General features: G+C 43.9%; 1 protein-coding gene across 7 annotated transcripts in view; it reads left to right on the top strand.

Moving 5' to 3' along the window:
- Positions 1–12,411, top strand: part of PALM2AKAP2 (PALM2 and AKAP2 fusion) — a 478,191-nt gene extending 465,780 nt beyond the window's left edge. For 6 of the 7 annotated variants that reach the window (XM_061200121.1, XM_061200118.1, XM_061200120.1 and 3 more), the window contains one exon: positions 8,500–12,411. In XM_061200121.1, the coding sequence (XP_061056104.1) occupies positions 8,500–8,598 (99 nt within the window). In that variant the 3' untranslated portion in view covers positions 8,599–12,411. The remainder of the gene's footprint in view (positions 1–8,499) is intronic. The other variant, XM_061200119.1, reaches the window with a different exon arrangement.
- The last annotated feature ends 8,292 nt before the right edge of the window (positions 12,412–20,703 follow it).

Here is a 20,703-nt window from a genome sequence, read left to right as displayed (position 1 = left end):
CCCGTCTCTGTTTTTCTCAAGTAAATTAATATTTCGGGTAAGAAAGAAACCTACTAACTAATCAAGCTGTTAATATCCCCAGATCTCAAATTCAAGGCCAAGTGTTCTGCACTGTTGTTGATATTACAAGAGAACCAAGTTTGTTGCTGTTGAAAATTCTTAGGAACAGAAAAAAAAAATCTATCCAACCCACTATATCCTCTTTTAAGAGACCCAAATCTGGAAAAAACAAAAGTCCATTAAAAAACATACTTCAATTGCTTCTAAAGCAAATATATGCTCATCAGTGAGACTTCATTTCAGAGCCGCCTGTTAACCTGTCTTAGTTCTTTTGATTCAGGGGATCTTTCTGTTGTGTCGTCATCAATCACTGGAGAATATGTTGAAGTTTACCTTTAGGAATAAACAAGCCTTCATCTCTTTTCCTAGCTGACCTGTGGCCCCTTCTTTAATGGTCTCTCATACCAGAAGGATAACCATAGGGAACACATGGATGGCTTGAAGCTTGAGTTGTGTAACTGGCTTCCGTGCTACAGAAGCTGGTAGTTCTGTTCTCCTGGCTTCATCCACATACACTGTCCTCAGGGAAAGTTGTGGCTTCTTAGATCCTCCACCCCCTATGAACCTCACTTGGCCCACCTGGGTCCAGTGTCATCCGGCACTTCCACCTGCCAATATTCCTTCCAAAAAGTCAGTTGGCAGCATTTATGTGTCCCTCACGTGTGATCAGGACCCAACCACGTGTTCACCCATAGGAAGCAGCAAGCTCTTTCTGAATTGAATGAGAAGCATTCTTATTTGCTGTACTTCCCAAGGAGAAGGTAGACTTAAAAACAAAGTGGGGTAATTGGGATGTATGCATAGTGACGCGCTGGGTACAGTGATGTCAGTGAGCGTGAAGGAGAGAAGGAGAAAGAGAGGGAAGGCAAATGAAGCTGTGCCCGCAGTTTCCATGAGTAGCTTTCACCAACCTGTCTGGGAAAAAAAACTGATCCTCACCATCAGAACAGGTACAGCATCCCTCCGCCCCAGAGCAGCGATGGTGTGTGGAGTCCTGTCCCCAGTTCAGGACCCTTCCACTTTCCCACTTGATAAAATATCACCTGCAGGACAGGAGGGAGGCCTCTGGCTCACAGGATCCCTGCCAGGGGGTGGGGTGGGGACAACCGTGCAGTATTTAGTGGTCTTTTTCATGTTCTTAGCTGGCCTCTCTCCTGCTGGAAGCCAAGTGAGGGCTCAGAGAATGATCGAAGATGGAACATTAAATCATGAATCTCTCTCTGGGAATATATGCCCAGGAGTCACTATAGTAGTCATATGAAGTCACCTGTGGATGTTGTGCTTCCTTTTGCAGTTGGTGACAAAGTCAATGACAAGGAACCAGAAAAAGCCCCTTTTCTGAAAAGGTTACCCCCCCAAACGGCCATCCTTGTTCCCAGCTCAGGCCTTGAGCAGGATAACCCTTGAGTAGCGACAGTCTTCATCCGCTGGGGCTGGCTGCCTTGTTCTGCATGGTGTGGTCACTGATGAGTGTCTCCATGCTGCAGGCTGAGCCAGGTTCTACCTCTTAAGGGACCCCTTGGCTAACCTGGGGGCAGGAGGATTGCTAACCTCCACCCACACGCCTTACCCTGGGCTGTTTCCCAGCCTATTCAGGGCCTTTGTGAGAATTAGCAAAAGGCACCCTTTTTCAGAGCTCTGTGTGGATGCAGTCCTGCACCAGCTACATGGTCGGTGAGGGGAGTCGGGGGTCTGAGCTTCAACCCCATCCATCCCCCCAGCCTGGTGTTTTTGTGCAACACACACACTGCCCACCCAGATGCAACCGTCCTGCTCTTAGTGTAGGTTTCTTTTATCTGGAAATGTTATCTTAAGTGGAAATGTCCCCTTATCTGGGCCTGCTGCCATCTCTGGTCAGTCATGCAACTCATAATGGCCTGATGAATCATAGTTTCCTGTAGGGTTTCTTGGTACCTTGCAAAGGAAGGATACTGAGGCAACACTGTTTTTCTGGCCAGTTTTCCCCCCCCAACCTGACCTGAGCCTCAGAAGACAATGAGTTCTTGAGTCAGTGGTGCTCTTGAACTTGTTTGGTAGATTTGCTTTCCCTTTCTCAGTTGAGGGGATGCTGGGCTAAGTCCAGATTACAGCCTCCTGGACATTGAGCCCTATCCTTCCTCCTAGCACAGAATCTAGGTGGGTTTTTCCTGTGTTCTCTTTCTTTCTCTTTTGCCCCCAGAATAGTTACTGAGAGGGCTTTCAGCCTTCCCTGCCTGTCTTGGAATAAAAGAAGGCCTCTTTGGTTCCTGGGTTAAGTCCAAGCTGGGGGCTGGCAGTCACTGCTTTTCCAAGAATTCCTGGCACACACTTCCTTCTAGACCAGGACACCCTTTGGGAGTTCTAGCCAAACTCTCACTGGGTGGGTGGAGGAAGCCCGTCTGGCTCCAGTGCCCACCCACGCCACCGCAGGGTGTATGGGAAGCTCAGCCAACATCAGTGATGCTTTGTGCCCCCAGCTCTCTCGGGTTCTCCCACATGCCCTGGGAAGGTGCAGAGGAGAGGAGCGCTCCACATTTATCAGCCCCCGGTCACCAGTCTGATCATTACAGAGCTGTGATTTTTAAGTGCAATACCCAAGAAGCAGTCAGTGATCACAGACATATGATCGCCCCTATCCAGTCGGTGGTCACCATGCCAGAAACCAATCAGTGCCTCTAAAGTCGCGCAGTGTAAATGCAAGGTCATGACCACTATTCTGGAGGAGGCTGTCCAAAGTCAGTCCTTCTCACTCATTACCCACAGCCGGGGCATTTTTTCTCTGAGCTTTTCTTGTAGTGACTTTTAGTTTCCTTTATAGGAACTAAAGGATCATTTTAGTTCCTACGTAATCACTCCACTTTCAGGAACTTACTTAGGACCCCCAGGGTAGTGATGAGGGAGGCTGCTTGGTCTCCCTTGGCAGTGCCATCCTTAGATCAGCTTCAGAGAATCTGCCTCTGCAAACCTCGCATTCAAACCATCCCCTGTCTGTGGTTAGGGTCTTCTTTTCATGGGACAACAGACTACAAGACTACTTTGGGGTTCAGAGACGCCTACAGGTAGGGGAAGGGCTGTTTGTCCACAGATGGCAATAGATTCTAACGAATCCAAAATGACCCTTAAGGATCTTGCTGGTGGGCAGCTGGTTGCGTACAACCCGGGGGGAAAGAATCTTGTTAATTCAAAGCACAGAAGATGGAAGCAACAAATCTTGAATTAACAAAGTATGGCTCATCTGATATTTTTATGGAGGAATAATAGGGTATCTACTTGCTGCAAAAGATACAGACTTTTAAATAAACGAATATCAGATGAAGCAAGTCTTGGTGTGGGTGTGTCCTGGTCTCCTGATGTTACTTCCCCTCTTGTGTCCCCTCCCCCCCTCACCGGCACGGTGCCAGTTCCCAGCTGGGGGGTGTTTTGTGAGTGTGTCTCTGCCATGTACTAACCCTGGTTTTTCCCTCTCTGCCAGTACACCTCTAAGTTACTGTCTTGCAAGGTGACTTCCGAGGTACTTTTCCACTTGTTTGTCTTGGTCTTCTTGCATGCCTGACCCAGGTGCATGCTGTCGTGGTTTGCCATTTCCTCATGGGTTTTTCTCCCTGCCTTTACTGAATGGGGTGATTGCCTTGAAATGTTAGCGTCCATGCAACAGTGGTACACGCGGCTGTGCTTTGCTGTGCTGTGCTCTGGGTTGGAGAAGATTCTGTCCTGCTCATGGATCTGGAAGATGTTTGGACTAGAGGGTACAACCAATGGGCTATTTGGATTTTTGTTTGTTTGTTTCTTCAGGCGCTGATAGCAAATCTACTCTGGTCTGGTTAGAAAATCATGCAGCTCAAGAGGACTGGGCTGTCGGTTCGGATCAGTCCTTTGTTTACCTAAACACAAACCCAGAGAGCTCCATGCCATCACTTTAGGGTAACTTATTCCTACTGTGAACCAACTCAGTTCCCCCTCCCCTCCATCTTTAAACCTGTATTTTTGGTTTGGAAGCTTCTTTAAGCATTGAATTTCCCCCAAGCCTCCTCCTTTCCCCTACAACTTCCCTTTACACAGATTTCACAAACCTGTGCTATGAAAAAGCACAATATTTTTTATTTTTCCCATTTTTTCCACATATATATTGACTTATTTATATGCTATGAGAAAGCATACTGGCTTTTATATTTTTTATTTCTAGAGCATTGTATTATTTTAAAAGAATTATTGTAAATATACAGAATTGTAGAGAATCATTTATTCATTCACCTGGTTAACAATTTATCGAGATCCTACTACACATCGGGCACTTTCTGGGTTCTGAGGAGACAGCAGTCACCTGAACAATGTCCCTGATGCCATGGAGCTGGCATTCCAATGTGTCAAGGATATGGCAGAGTAAAATAATAAAGCCCCCTAGCCAGCTTTGTGCATTCTTATCATTTCATAATATTTGCTTAATATTTTAAAAAGAAATTAATATTGCAAATACCATTCAAGCCCTCTTGTTACTTCTCCCAGCTCCCATTTCTTTCTCTCTTGAGAGGGAATTTTTCTGGAGTTTGGTGTTGATTGTTTCCATGCATGTTTTTATCCTTATACTACATATGTCTATGTACATAAATTATATCTAATGGTTTTGCATGTTTTAGAACTTTCTATAAATATATCATATTGTAGTATCCTGTACTCTTTATTCTGTCTGCATCATTTTTAGATGTGTCCATGTTGATACTTATGGCTCTAGTTCACTCATTATAATTGCCATATATAGTATTCCATTGAATGAATACATATCTATTTATTCATTCTTCCAGTGATGGAAATGTAGGTTGTATCTTTTCTTTGCCATTACAAACAATGAGTCAATGAATGTTATTTTACACAGCTCTTTGTGTGACCTATGGAAGAAAGTCTCTAAATATATCTAGGGGTAAAAGTACTGGTTATAGGGCTTACACATCCTCACATTCACTACCTATTGCAAACTACTCTTCAAACTGGCTGTGCTAACCTATAGCACAATATATATTTTACATCTCCATATTTAGCAAAATAACTATGGTTAACTATAGACGTGAGCTGATGATTATCAGCAGTTTTGTTTCGCAAAGCGTAAAATGAATATTGAAAATATCATTACATGGACCTTCCTCAGTGTCTAATTGTGGTTCGCAGTGAGGAAATGCTGGTTTAAGAATTAGACCCTAAGCCCACATCCCCTTGGAGTCAACATAAGATTGAAGAAAATCTGGTCAAATACATCCAAGGAAGATAAGACTGGGCCCTGTCTGCCTTCAGTGGAAGATATGAGGGATAAAATATTAATATAAATATTATTTAACATATCTGTCTTTTGTTTTATATCCCAAAATAAAATCATCTACGTTGATTGCTGCTCAAACTGAAGCGATTCACTTGAATTCCCTAAGCATCGGAGAGAAAAATTAATACTAGAGGATTGTTCAAAGAGAATTGATTTTCTTTTTCTCCCACCAGACCTAAGTCTGAATTAATTTGTGAAAACGATAAAACCTTAAATCAGGTCTTTCTATTTTTTTTTTTTTTTTTTTTATGTTTTTCTCTCTCCATTCCTATGGAGAGTATTTATTGCCCTCTCTGATGCGTCTTCCTCCATACTCCCCCCAGCCACTGAGCAGCCGTGGAACATGCCGGCCCAGAGCATCGACTCTGCACCCAGAGTTCTGGGTTCAAATGTTAGCTCTTCCTCCTTCTAACTGATGTTAGTCAAATTATTGAAACCTCTCTGTGCTTCAGCTTCTTCATATGTGAAATTCATAGTATGACTCCCATAGAATCCATAGCGAGGATTAAAACCGTAGCTGGTTCATGATACCTGTGATGTAAGTGTTTACTATTACCAGAGCCCCAGAGGCAAGTGCTTTTTTTAACCCAGAAAGGAAAGGAATGGACTTTAGGAAATAAAGTTAATATGTAGAAATCTAGAACAAAAGTTCTAGATTTGCTAGAGCTTTACACACACACACACACACACACACTCACTCACACACACAGTACTCTGAATTAATTGTGGAATAAATGCTCATTCACATACCTTCCCCGAGGGCTTGGCTTTTTGAATCTTCAAAAGGTCAGTTGGAGGAGGGAAGAAACTGTTCTATCCTGAACATGAAGCACTGTGCCCGACACTTGGTAGGAACCCAATAAATGGCTATAAGATGGATGGACAGATGGATTGAAATGGGTTCCCAAAGAACAGAGTAAATTAAATTTTTTCAAGATGATTGAGAATTAAAATAGGGCCCAAGTACAAGACAAGGGACATCTGAAATTGATGGGGACTATTTTTTTCAGAACCTGAGATTTATTTTTAGCTCTTATGTAAACCTTTCAGTTTGTATGTACAGTCTGCAAGGCAAACGTATGACAGTTTTACACAATGTGGAGCTCCTTGTCAAAACGTCTTATGTTTGAATACCACTTGATTGCTTATAAAGCCCTTTCACATGATGAGAGAAATACGTAGTTATTGTTTAAGAATTTGCTATGCCCTGGAAACTTTGGTAAATTCTTCGCCTCATTTATTCCTTAGACCACCTCGGTACTGTAGTTTTTATTATTCCCTTTTTACATATAAGGAAACTGAGGCACAGGGTAATAAACTTTCCCAAGGTCACATAGTTACTAGGATTTAAACTTAGACCTGCCTGGACTTCAGAGGCTGCACTGCTTCCTGAGAGAGCCTGTGAAATAGGGCAGGTGTTGTGTCCGTTTTACAGATAAAGGAAGTTGAGACTCAAGATGCCATGAACGACAGCACATGTTCCAGGCACAGAGCTGGAAACAGAGCTCAGGACTTGCAATTCCAGTTCCTCACTGCCTTCCAGTACCATGTTACCAGGCCTTGACCAGAAGATTCCACTGTTTAACTCTACCAGACTTGGAAACATGCTTTCCTCCTACTGATTTCTTATTCTTAGATGTTGACTAGGTGACCATGATATGTTTACACACCAACACTTTAGGGCATGGCTTACGTGCTTCCCGGTGAACATTCCTTCAGGAGACATGACTGAGTTGTGTCCTACACGTCCGGTCAAAGCCGTCCCTGCTAGGAGGACTGGGGAAGCCTTCCTGGAGGAAAGACACTGCAGCTCTGGGAAGTCCATGCATTTGTCAGAGGTGCAGAGAAGCAAGTTGAGATGCCCTGCTCCCTGCCCAGACCTTTAATCTGACCAGAATTTGCTTATGTCTGGGCTCCCATCACTGCTGATAAACCTGCCTCCCCTTGCTTCTCTGGAGTTGCCAGCATCTCTGTCCCTTGCCAGAATGATTGTTCTCAGAATAAGCAAAGACTTCTTCGCCTGTTGGTTGTATGACCAACCAGTGTTGGCTCTGCTAGACTTTAAATTCGGAAACTGCACATCCTAAGCTAATGCCACAGTCATTTAACTGGTTGGCATGCAGGGGCTTGCTTTTGGTGCGGTATCATGAAATTGAGCCATTTCTCCTGCGTTGGCAACCTAAATGTCATTCATCTGGATGTCATCTGGACCAAACTCAAGCTGGAGTAGACTGACGAAGGATACCCCCTGGGGTCCACAGACTCTTCTGGGGAGCCGGAGGGAGGGTGGCCTCACCCCGATGGTGGTGAGCCTATTCGTCCTTGATGTTGTCACCTTTCTCTTCCTTTACTAGCACCTGTGGCCCTGAAGTTACATCAGAATGCTCAGATTCCATTTTTTAGTGGCCTGAGAAGCTCTTTTTCTTTTCACTTAATTCCTCTTTCAAGCGTAATTATACCAAAGTAGATTTTTGTGGTATAAATATGATCACATCTTATGTAGGTCCACAAAGCTTGGTGGAATGAATTCACACTGGTTCAGTTGTTTGGAATTACTTTCCCGTCTGCTTGTTTATGAAGAGACCAAGACTGTCCATAGCTGTGCTGTCCAGTATGGTAGTCACTATTTCCATGAAGCTATTGAATGAATTAAATTTAAATTTAAATTTAAAATGAATTAAAATCAGATATTTAGTTTCTCAGCCACACTAGCCATATTTCAAATGCTCAATAGCCATGTGTGGCTCGTGGCTACCGTATTGGATAGCGCAGATACAGATCACTGCCATCAGACTGCGCTCATCTATAGCATGGAACGATCCACTTCGTTATCTAAAAACTTGATGCAGAGTCAGGTCTAGTTCAACGAAACTTGCAGAACACGTCAGGAAAATTAAATCTTTCTGTACTGAAAACGATGGGTCAAATAGCAAGTGAACTTTGGCTCTGAGGTGAATGCTACCCAGAACCTCCCATCCCGCCACCTTTACTTTCACATCTCTCCTACCTCCCAGCCGTACCAGACACTTTACCACTTTCCCCCTCATTAGATACTGTTGAGAGAGGGAAAGGAGGAAGGAAACAGAGAAGTTGGCTTGTGTTCATAATGAACAATCATGAACTCTGCATAATTTTTTCCCCTCTCTCTTCAGGTCCTTGAGGCCACACGGGTTAATCGAAGAAAGAGCGCATTGGCCTTGCGCTGGGAGGCGGGGATCTATGCCAACCAAGAGGAAGAGGACAATGAATAATCAGCTTCCTTCCACCCAGGAAGCTTCTTTGGTGCTTGGGTTCCCAAGAAACCAAGAAATCAACACATCAAAGCATTTTAATAGAATATTTATTAAAGTGCAAACAAACTCGGCAATCCTTATGCAGACCAGAAGTTGCAATGTACAATGATGAAAAATCAAGTGAAAAAAGAAGTCCACCCATCAAACACGAACTTCCGGGAGTCAAAAGAGAAAGGATTTTTTTTTTGTAACTCAAAGAATCCCCTGGGTTTGGACCACAGTTGATCCAAAAGGACAAAGAAGTTACAAGCAAATTGACATGGTTGCTACAGGCAGAACCAAGACTAGCCTCTCTGGGTGATGAGGAAAACAATGGTAATGTGGCCATTTGGAGAAGCCACAGAGCTGGTGCCATCCACCCAGCAGAGGATATTTCCCTGTGCCTGCACCGGTTTCCACCCATCATAGCATCAGAGGTGTTGGACTAACCCCATTTACTCCAGCAGCTATAAAATAACGCTTCTCTCTCTATTTGCCCAGAAGAGGCAACTATGGTTCCATGTCTCTTCCGTTTAATTGTTTTGAATTGGGAGCAATTAAGGATCGCAATCCATATTTTGAAGACAAGATTTCTTCATGTTGCAAACACAACCTGTTCTGCATTAGGAGGTTGAGGAAGGGGGGAGAAAGCCAAACCAAATGGATTATTTTAGCTTTAGGATCTTGTCTGCTTATGATATTGACTGAGCTGCAGTTTATGAGAACACATTTTCACAATTCTGTTTCTTTATATGAAAACTATATTTAGTGGGCAACAACTATTTTTATGATGGGATGGGGGAATATATCCATGTATAAAACCTATACACATTGAACAGCTTGGTTCAAGAGGGGAGGGGTATTTTTAGAGTGGTAATAATTGAAAAAAGGGCGAACTCTCCCTTAGAGAGGTAGATGATGAGAAATAAAGAGGTGTTTATAACTATATTTTATATGTAAAGTGGACCTTCAGGGGAGTAGGAAGAATGATATTTTGGATCAATCAGAAGGAAACAGTAAAGAAAGCTCACGACAGGTAGAGAGAGAAGAAGGGAGGGAGAAAGTGTGGGAAAATAAGGAAGTTAGAGATATTTTTTCTGAGCAACCAGTATTTTTCAGGATGAGACAGAGAAAAATATAGAATAGAAACTTAAGTGCAGGCTTAGGTTCAGCTACAAATCCTAAAGGTGGTGTGCGTGCGTGTGTGTGTGTGTACACATGCCTTTGTGTACGTGTGCAAAGCGCATGTGTGCTCATGAGTAAGGGTGTATGTGTGTGTGTGAGGATTAAAATTCCAGAATGATCATGGGACAAGGGTGTTCACTTATTTCCTCCAAAGCTGTTTGCCAGGGTCAGGAGTGAGTGAGAATTTCTTTTTTATGAAAAGGATATAGAGGCTCCGAGCTGATGCAGTATTTGTAATATTAAATTGACCTAACATGGTATTTGCATGAGTCACAATGGCAAAGTTTTGAGCAGTTTTGTAATTTGACATTTAGGAAAGTATCATATTTATTCTCATGCTTTGTATTCATGCTTAGTATACGCTAAAGGATGCCAGCTTTACTCTTTCTGTCATTTAAAGCAATATGATAAGGGTATTCAATCATTGAATGCCCTCAATTTCTGGATGAGAAATTTTTCAGTTCTGGCCATGAGAAAAAAACTGACCAGCCTTCTTTTTTTCCGTCCCCTTTGTTTTAAAACTGGTTTTTAAAAAAGCAATAAGTAAGTCAGACCTCACTAAAATTCATTTTTGTTTTTATGTCTTTATGTCATAAGCGCTAATGTGTTGTTCTGACAAGTAGCAGTTCCACCAAATTTGTATGTAGATGTCATGCACATTATCTTTGCTTCTTTTAGTAGACTAGTGTCAACATTAGGGGAAAGTTTATTCATAAACAGGTGGTGGACACAAAGTAAAAAATGGAACTCTCTGGTAACTTACAAGGATCCTTTGAAACTGCCAAGGGAACCTGCAGTTTGCAGCCAAATTCTACAGATGGATAATTGGCGCCATCTTTATATGGTTCATGCTCCTGAACATTCTGAACGAATAGTCAACAACATGTGCTAGACGCTGGGGATATGAAACAAATAAGATCCCTGCCGTTAGGAATTTATTTTTAGGTGGGAGAGGCTGGCATGGAGACAGACATTCCCAGGAAAATGAGATGAGGAGTCCTGACAGGTAAAATGGGGGCAAGGAAGGAAGGGTGCTCTGTCTGAGGATTTCCAGCGTTCCCAAGACAGGCACGGGAATGAAAACAGATGGGGCAGCAGCATCGTGTGGCCCAGGGATGCAGGAGCTGCTGGGATGCCTGGAGAACAGAATGGTTCTGGGGGTTGCACAAAAAGTGAAACATGCTTCATGATTTCTGGACTAACTCTGGATCTGGTAGTGACCATAGACTTGATACAGATGAACTCCTCATTTTTCGCAAGAGGAAACAGTCCTCAGGACTTCCCTGAAGTTTTTGGTTCTGTTTTGAAGGAAACTGTGTACCCACCTTAAAACTACATTTGAGAAGAGAATGGGCAGCTGAAAAGAAGGCTTAGGAGGCCACACAATTCCTGGAATCGCTTTAGAGGCAGATAAGTTGGTCTTTGACTGCAGTTGATTGACCCAGATACACTTATTATGTAGAGTTATAGAGTCGGGATCCTTTGGTTCGCACTTTGGATAGGCAACAAATGCAGCGTTTCCGTGACTCTCTCACAGTCACAAAACCATTTTAACTGTGGCCCCTACATCTCCATCATTTGCTTGTTCCCTTCTGCTGCCTTCTGATGACTGCTGCCCATTTCCTTGTTCCACTCACGTATCATCCTGTTAAAATGTAAATTAAAGTTCCCTTGGCAGAGCCAGATTTTCTCTGCGCTCTTGAGTTTTTTACTCATTTAAGAAACATTGGGCCATGGCTTTGTACATAGCACTGTGCTAGGCTCTGGGATCCCAAATGAACCCTTTTAACTTTGTGAAGATGCAGCAGACCCCTGGCGGAAGGTCATCCGTGCCTAATCCATCGAGGAGAAGAGGCTTGTCCAAAAATTGGCCTCCGATGCTCATCCCTGCCCCCAAATAGCACACAAGCTTGTTAATCTCAGCTAGAACAGATGTTTAGATTCTGTAGATGTTAAAAGCTTTCCTGAAAGTATTCCACTCCACAGTGTTGATAGATGTTCACTTTCCTCTGGAACTGATTACTGACATTCCTTGGCTTTCTCATCCAGAAATTATGGAAACAGGGTCTGTCAGTGGCAGGAGGCTGGGCTGTGTCCTACGTGAATGACACATGCAGTTCCCTTGCCTCTTTACACCCATGCATGCCGCCCACCCTAGACAGTGACATATAAGCAGTATATAGATCAGTGTCCACATATATACACAACACACACACACACACACAAGGCATAACAAGGAACACTAAGACAGTGTTGACTCTTGTCTCAGAAGACAAATAATTAAACATTTTTCCAACTAAAGAATGGATGTAATTAAACTATGTATTGAAAAAAAAATAGCCTAAGTGTTTAGAGATGGTGACTATATCCAGTTGTAGTAACAGAACCAATTTCCTGAATTTTAAGCATTCAGTGAGTGAGCTGCCAATTTTGATTTTGTGTTGCTCTTTACCCAAATGACTTTTTTTTTTTCTTTTTTGGAGGAGGGGGCAAAAAGCAGCAATACTGTGTTTGAAAATGATACTCTGTATCTGGCTCTCCTGTGTATGTTAACCACTTCAATGTTATTATCCTGCTTTGGTTTTATAGTGATTGTGAGGCATTCAATGCAAGTATACAATTATTTTCTCATTAAAATCCAGTGTGTGTTGTGCTTTTATAAATGAGGGCCCCTTGTTTGACTGTCGGGGGAGGTTGGAGGACCGAGCAGCCCAAGGGTAGCATGCCAGCACTCTCGCCTCTGATTCCATGGGGCGACATCTGCTTCTTGCATATTTGGAACCAAGAAAGCAGTACTAGCTGGCGGGGCACACCTTTGACAGACGGTTCCCAATGCCTCCTTTGGCCATGTTGTCTCCAGCTGCCGTGGCTAGACCTGGAAACTCCGACAGGACCCACAGAAATGATACACATGCCTCTTGAGGTAGGTAGACTCCAAGGTCAAAGAGATGGTGGGGCAAACGGTAGGACAAACAGTAAAGCTCAAGCTTTGCACGTGGCTCTTAGGCTCTAATTTTTATTATTCATTCCATTCCCAGCACCTGTATTTGGCTCTCCTCTGAGGAATAGAGAATTTCGGACTTTACAGAGCATCTGAGACCACAGGTGAATCAGAAAGCTTCCTCCCCGATCTCCTCCTGCCCTCCCTCCACTTCCTCCCCCCAACCCTGCAGTCTCCAGCCCCTCCACTCCGTCCCACATCTCAACTTGCGCCCGGACCTTCGGTTTCCTGCTCTTCCTTACCACCCGCTCGCCCGTCTCTCTTCCTAGGGTCTCCTTTCCAGCTGCCTCTTTCTCCATCTCTCCCCACTTACAGGACTTCTTCCAATCTTCCCTCACCCCACACCTCCCAGGCTTTCCAACCGTATTCTCCTGTTCTTCCATGTGGCATCATCTTCCAGTCTCTCTCTGGTGAGAGTTCTGAATTTTGATGGGAAGGGGTGAGGTGGGGTGACAGGCCCCTTTGAAAACTGGATCAAACTCTAACAATAACGGATAACATTTATGAAACACTGAGAATGTGACAGGCACTTGCCGTGATTTCCACAAATGTAATCTATTTCTTACAACGCCATGGGGTGTACTCTTTTGGTTTGTGGGGGGGTTTGGGATTTTTTTGGCTGCACCACGTGGCTTGCGGGATCTTAGTCCAGCAACCAGGGATCGAACCCGGGCCCCTGGCAGTGAGAGCACTGAGTCCTGACCACTGGACTGCCGGGGAATTCCCTGGGGTGTACTATTTTGATTTCCATTTGACATGTCAGGAGACGGTTGCCATGGAGCTGGTAAACAGTAGCGCTTGAATTTGAACCTGGGCACTCTGCTTCAAGTGTTGCTCTTACCCACTCTTCCTGTAAAAATGCACATCAGCAACTTCCCATACAAGGTCCAGTAGATCTGATGATGTGTGTGGGTCTGGGTGACCTCCTCCCACTATGCTCTCCAGGAGGAGGGGCTCTCATGGACCGAGGCCGAGGTCGTGATAGGGGCTTAAATCTTAGGGGAGAGCTGGGTTTTGGTGGCAGCAGCAAAGAAGTTTCTGTATTTGAATGAACTCCCTCTGGGCTCTTTCCTTTGGGATCAGCTCTCCCAGGAGATGGTGAGAGAAGATGACCGAGGCATCCCTGTTGCCAAAAAGGAACCCGAAGTGACTGCAAATGGGGTGATGAAAATGTGCTAAAATTGAATTATGATGACAGTTGCACAACTTTACATTTACTGAAAATCACTGAATTGTACACTTGGGAATGAGTACATTTTATGGTGTGTAAATCATACCACAATGAAAGCTGTAGCAAAAAACAAAGGGATGAGGGAATCAAGGAACCAGAAGAAGAGTCCAGGGAAAGGAATCAAGGAGGCCACACAGCCTCAGGTTGAAAGGAATGAGAGGAGTCATTCAGGCCAATATTTGGTGAGGCCAGCTCACCAGCTAATCAGGAAGAAAGCTTGCTGTCCTAGGGGTGCCCCCCAGGAACCAGGAGCAGTAGAGTTGTGATTGGCTGTGGATTCAGCGTCCTGGTCCTCTTTCCATCAGTCACTGCTAACACCTGGGGGACATCAGGCAGCGCTAGGTGAGTCAGGATACAAAGGACTGAGATTTGGTGGGCACTCAGGCTTTGTAAACGCAGGAGAGCGGGACGCAGAGTCTGATGTAGTCAGAGTAGAAAGAATTTAGGGGTGATTCTTACTGAGGAAGCTCTTCCCAAAAACCCACCAATGTGAGGCCTTAACCTCTGAGCAGAGGACAGGTATGCAGGCCTTTTGCTCTGTGATGTCAAGTATCAGTGGGGCGCCGGAGGGGGCCTGTGGCCACTACCCCCTAGTTCAACTCCCCTGGGTTTTTTTTTCTTTTTTTCCTTTTTTTTTTTTTTAAATTGAAGTATAGTTGATTTACAATGTTGTGTTAGTTTCAGGTATACAGCAAAGTTATACATAATTTCTATTTTTTTCAGATTCTTTTCCCTCATAGGTTATTACAAAATATTGAGTAGCGTTCCCTGTGCTATACAGTAGGTCCTTGTTGTTTATTTTCTATATAGTCGTGTGTATATGTTAATTCCGAACTCCTAATTTATCCCTACCCCCTTTCCCCTTTGGTAACCATAGCCATGTTTTCTATGTCTGTGGGTCTGTTTCTGTTTTGTATATGAGTTCATTTGTATCATTCTTTTTTTTTTTTTTTTAGATTCCACATCAACTCCCCTGGTTTTATTGGTGGCAAAGAGACTGATAATGAGGTTCCTTTGGAGCATTGCTCCTTTTAATCATGGGCTCCTTGGGTCACAAGAGGGTGGTGACTGTAGCCCTCCCTGCACACAACCCACACAAAATTCAGAACTGGGCTGCTAGGGGGACAGAAAACAAATGGGGAATTAAAGGGAAGAATTCAAATGGTTTGAAATGTACAAGATGACATTAAGGCAAAGAATGGGGCCTCGGGAAATACCTAGAGGTACCACACCAGCAATTTCTAAGTGTTACCCAAGCGTTCAGATGCCTTCTCTCAGAGAACATTTGCCTGATAAAGATTTTTTTTTTTAATTCCACCAAGATACAGTAATCTCACTGTCAGTTCATCTTGATGGTAGACTTACCCAGATGACTTGCTCCAAGTCCACAGGTGGTGGGCTCGCAACAAGTGGAGTGGGTCTGTTGGTCCCCTAGAGATGTAAAATCACAAATCTTTCTTCCCCTTCTTTGGATTTTCTCTGCCCTCTCATTTAGACAACCTCGGCCTCGGCCTCTGCCGTGGTCTTCAGCTAGTAACAGTGATTTGTCTCTGAGGAGAGCTGTTGTCAAACTTTTGAGAGGACCCCTGCATCACTTGGAGGGCTTGTTAAACACAGAATTGGACCCATACCCAGAGTTTCTGATTCAGAAGGGCTGGGGTGCAGCCCAAGAATTTTCTAACTAGTTTCCTGGAGATGCTGCTTCTGGTCCAAAGGACCTTGCTTTGAGAATCACTGGTCTGGAGTGTAGGTAATGAATAGGGTCTGGGCATGCCACTTATGTTTGAAAACTTGGGGAATTGATGCAGGATTCATAAGCTGCAGATACAGTCACACATGGTTTTGGGCTGGTTTTGAATATTTCTTGGGGGCAGTGTTTGCCCAGCACAGCAACTCACTACTTGGTGGGTCTTGGTGAAGCAGGACCAGGATTTCACTCAGACTTGAGTGAGGACCCTCTGACCAGGGCTGAGCAGATTAAGAAGAAAGTATATATGTTCAGACTTTAATTTCAGGGTGAGATCAAAGGATTCTTTAGAGTATTGGAAGAAGGTCTTATCGTGTAGGCTGATAACAATGTCAGGACTCAGTGGCAAATTTGTTTGAATAACGTGGTTGCATAATTTAAGATGAGATGCAAAGCAAGAGGTCATTCTGATTTGGTCTAGAGCAGCACTTCTCAATTCTGACTCCATCTGCATCACCTGGAGAGCTTTACGTTTTGGATTCAGTTGGTCTGGGCTGGAGCCCAGGCATTAATAGAAATTAAAAGCACCCCAGAGGACTCTAATACAGAGCAAGATTTGAGCATCCACTGTCCAGTGGTTCCGAACCCTGGCTGCACTGCACATCAGGATCATCCAGAGTGGGTTTTTTTTTTTTAAGATATTGGTGCTTGGACCTCACCCCTATATATTCTGGTCATTTTACCTAAAAGGGGGTCACAACATGGGTTGGTTTTAGAAGCTCCTCAGGTGTTTCTAATGTGTAGCCAGGGTTGAGAATAGGGGGTAGACTAGGGGAGGAATGTACTTGCTCCACGACCTGACCCCCTTCAGAAAGCTCTTAGGGGTAACATCAAAGTGAAATGAGTAGAAGTCCTTGAGGGGAAGAACTGACCCATCTCATTGGTCCCAGGAGACAGAGCACAGTGTTGGTGACTGAGGGAGGGGCTTTGCAAAGGGGCTTTGTTGTTACTTCTGTGGAACTCTAGCTCTCTGCCCTCGAGGAAGCCTGCACGCTCAGGCTGATGGCATGTCCAGATGGTAAACCTTTTAGGTTAAGTGAGGGACGAAAAGCCACAAGGGGGGTGCCAGAGGCGTGCTCTAACCTGTAACAGGTGCACACGGAGTAAGAGCCGGAGTGGACAAAAGGCCAAACACGCCACAAAATTATTTCTGGCAGGTGAAGCCATGACCATTTCCCCCATTTGTCCTGATAAGTGTTTGTCAATTTCCGTGGTGTAAATATTCCTATGATGGCTGCTTTGAAGATACCAACAGTTTAACAACCAGTTCTCAGAATTCCTGAATATTTAATAATTGGTGGAGAACAAAACTACTGTGACTAGAAGATGCCCAGGAGGACCTAGAAGTGTGGAGCTAGAGCCGAATTAATAAGAGACTTCTTAGCTTGGAATGGCTCTTACGAACCTGTGACAGCAGGTGGCCATCAGAGATACAGGATTCTGACCATCTCTTCTGATGATCGTGATTATTCCTAGATAGCAAAAAAACAAAAAACAAACAAACAAAAAACCCAGCCTAGGTCATGTGCCCACCCCTGTTGCCAGGGTCTGTGACAGAGGAAGAGGAAGAAGAGATGCTGGGAAGACCAAATGTGTGATACAGTACAGTTTGTGTTGCAGACAATTTCCCAGTATCTCTGAGCAATTCCATTTTTAGTGTGAGTGTCTCTCTGACAAGCATTCAGCCTTTGGGATCAGGCAGGGGACTCAGGTTTGGGCGCACCACTCTTTCAGTGGAACATTTGTTTATTTGCGTTCTCTAGATCAGATTTCTGACTTATGGAGTTGCTATGAGAATTAAATAAGTTAGGTGTAGAGTGCTTGGTGAATGGTTGGTATAGATGTGCTCAGAGTTTCCTCCCTTTATTTTTTAATTTTATTTATTTTCTTCCAGTGTTATTGAGATATAACTGACATATAGCACTGTATAAGTTTAAGGTGTACAGCGTAATGATTTGACTTACATACATCGTGAAATGATTATCACAGTAAGTTTACTGAACATCCATCATCTCCTATAGATACAAGATAAAAGAGAAAAACTATTTTTTCCTTGTGATGAGAACTCAGGAGCTACTCTTAGCTTGTTAATTCCATGTATCATTTGTATGTTACATCCCTAGCTTGTTAATTCCATGTATCATTTGTACGTTACATCCCTAGTACTTATTTACTCCTCTCCCGCACACCTCCAGACTTCACTTCCTCTAAAGCCCTGCATTCAGTCAGCAAACACTTACTGAGTGCCGACTATGTGTCAAGCTCTGTGTATATGAGAACAAATTAAAATGGGGTTTGTTCGGATGGTTTCAGCTAGAATTGGGGGAGCTCTTCCTTAACATTGGGCTTGTGGGGACAAACCTCTTACAATGTCAGGTAATGTTTCCACATCTGCCTACTAACTAGGGCCACCCAGTGGTCACCTGTACTGTCTTAGATGCTTTTAATTTTCCTTCTCACTGTGGAACCCATATACTTGTATTCTTTTGGGCAAGAGAAAACTATCCAAGTGATAAAGTGTTTAGTAAATGCCAGAAAGACTGACTCTCATCAGTGGAGAGTCAGAGGGTGCTAGAAGCTTGCGAGGAGACATTTAGGAAGAAGCTTCCCAAGATGAACACGAAGGCTACAGAACCACCTCACTGATCACAGGGAAGGTGGAGTTCATCTCACTGTTTTCAATGTTTTCCGTGGACTTCAAGATGCTCACCTTTGCCTGCAAGTATGGAATGTGGCCACTAGGTGGCAGTGGTTCTAAAGTAAAAGCAGCTTCCCCAGCCAAGAACCTTCCTAGGGGGTCAGGAGGAGGTTTCCCACTCTTCACACAAGCCAAGAATCTGTTGAGACCTACATATAGCTACTCCAAAAAGCCCACAATGAAAACACCACTTGCACAATTAGACATGGAGGTCAAATGTGGCTCTTCATTTACGCTTACACTTCAGTGGAAAACTGATGGTTGCCACCAGATGGCAGCATACACCTGCATGCTTCCTCCATTCATGGCCCATAGTTTTTTTTTTTTTAATTTAAACAGTGTTATTACGATGTAATTTATATACCATAAAGTTCTCCCATTTAAAGTGTACAATTCAAAGGTTCTTACTATGTTTAAAGAGTTGTGCAACCATCACCACAACCAATTTTAGAATACTTTCATCACCCTCAAAATAAATATTGTACCCTTTTAGCCATCACTCCCAATCCCTCGCCCTCCCCTACTCCTCCACTCCCCAGTACCAGGCAATGACTACTCTGCTTTCTGCCTCTATGGATTTGCCGGTTCTGGACATTTCAAATAAATATTATACAATATGTCTTCTTTTGTAAATGGCTTCTTTCACTTAGCATAAGATTTCTGAGATTCCTCCATTTGTAGGATGCATTAGTATTTCATTTATTTTTGCCGAAAGGTATTCAGTTTTATGGATATACCATATTTTGTTTATCCATTCATCAGTTGACAGACCTTTGAATTGGCAAACTTTTGTGTGGACATATGTTGTCAATTCTCTTTAAACCTAGGAGTGGAATTTCTGGGTCATGTGGTAACTCTATGTTTAATCTTTCAGGGAACTGCATGGCCCATAGTTCTTAAGGGCTAGCTCTGCACCAGGCACTGTGCTGAGCACTTGACGTGGATTATTTCCTTCAGTTTTTACAACACTCCTTTGAGGCACCTACTATTAGTATCAGCTCCATTTTACAGATGGGGAAACTCGCACTCAGAGTGTTTGAATAACTGGCTCTGGGTGATATGATCAGGGGTGAGAGGAGGATTCAAAGCCAGGCAGGATTCTGCGCCAAAGCCTGTACTCTGACCGCCCAAACTTTCCTTCTCATCAACTTGATTCAATAGCAAACAAACCTCCAGTCGTGGTCCTGGGCCAGCTCTGCTTTCTCTTAGTAGAGCCCATCTTTAGCACAGACCAGCATCAAGAGGGAGATGGTACTGTGACAGTTGAAAATTGGGCTTGTATGCTGAAGTGGCAAAGGTGTGGGGATATGAGTGGGATGTGGACAATCTCTGTTAAAAGTAGCCACTGTCACTAAAAGCCAACACACCCTACAATTTTGGCTCTTCCCAACTGCTTCCCTGAGCATAGAGGCATGTGGTCTGCCCTCTGAGTTATCACAAATACCTACTGAGTTATGTAAATGCTCTGGAGCATCCTAGAAATAATCTCCAGCTCTCCAGCCTGAAGCATCTGTTTTCCTTGGCTCTTACTGTTCACACATTTTATGGAATCACCCCAATTCCAGGTGTCTGTTTCTGTATCAGGTAGGGTACAGGTAGATGTCAAAAAGTGACCCAATAATTAATTCACCAGCTGAAAAGAAGATAGAAGTTTATTCCTCTCTCACAGTACAGTCCAAGGGGGAAGCATTTGAAGTCCAGGGGCAGTTTGTTTTAAGCCTCTTTTAGAGTCAAACTCTTTCCATCCTGTTCCTCGTCACCCTCAGGACCTGTTGTCATGGGCACGGTCCAGCCTTAGGAAATGGTAAGATGCAGTAAAGCCATTTACTGAAAACCCAGGTGTGCCCATTCCCTGGATCCTCAGTAGCTGTGGCTTCCCTGCATCAATTAGGACAGACAGCAGACCAGCTTCTAGAGATTAATTAATAGTAATTCTAGGGGCTTCCCTGGTGGCGCAGTGGTTGGGACTCTGCCTGCCAACGCAGGGGACGTGGGTTTGAGCCCTGGTCCGGGAGGATCCCACATGCCGAGGAGCAACTAAGCCCATGTGCCACAACTACTGAGCCCGCGCGCCTAGAGCCTGTGCTCTGCAACAAGAGAGGCCACCGCAATGAGAAGCTCGCACACGGCAACGAAGAGTAGCCCCTGCTTGCTGCAACTAGAGAAAGCCTGCGCCCAGCAACGAAAACCCAACACAGCCCCAAAATAAATAAATAAAAATA

Source organism: Eubalaena glacialis, chromosome 9 (genome assembly GCF_028564815.1).
Source record: "Eubalaena glacialis isolate mEubGla1 chromosome 9, mEubGla1.1.hap2.+ XY, whole genome shotgun sequence".
NCBI lineage: Eukaryota > Metazoa > Chordata > Mammalia > Artiodactyla > Balaenidae > Eubalaena > Eubalaena glacialis.
Note: the sequence above shows the minus strand (reverse complement) of the source record. Positions and strands in the feature narration are given on the sequence as shown.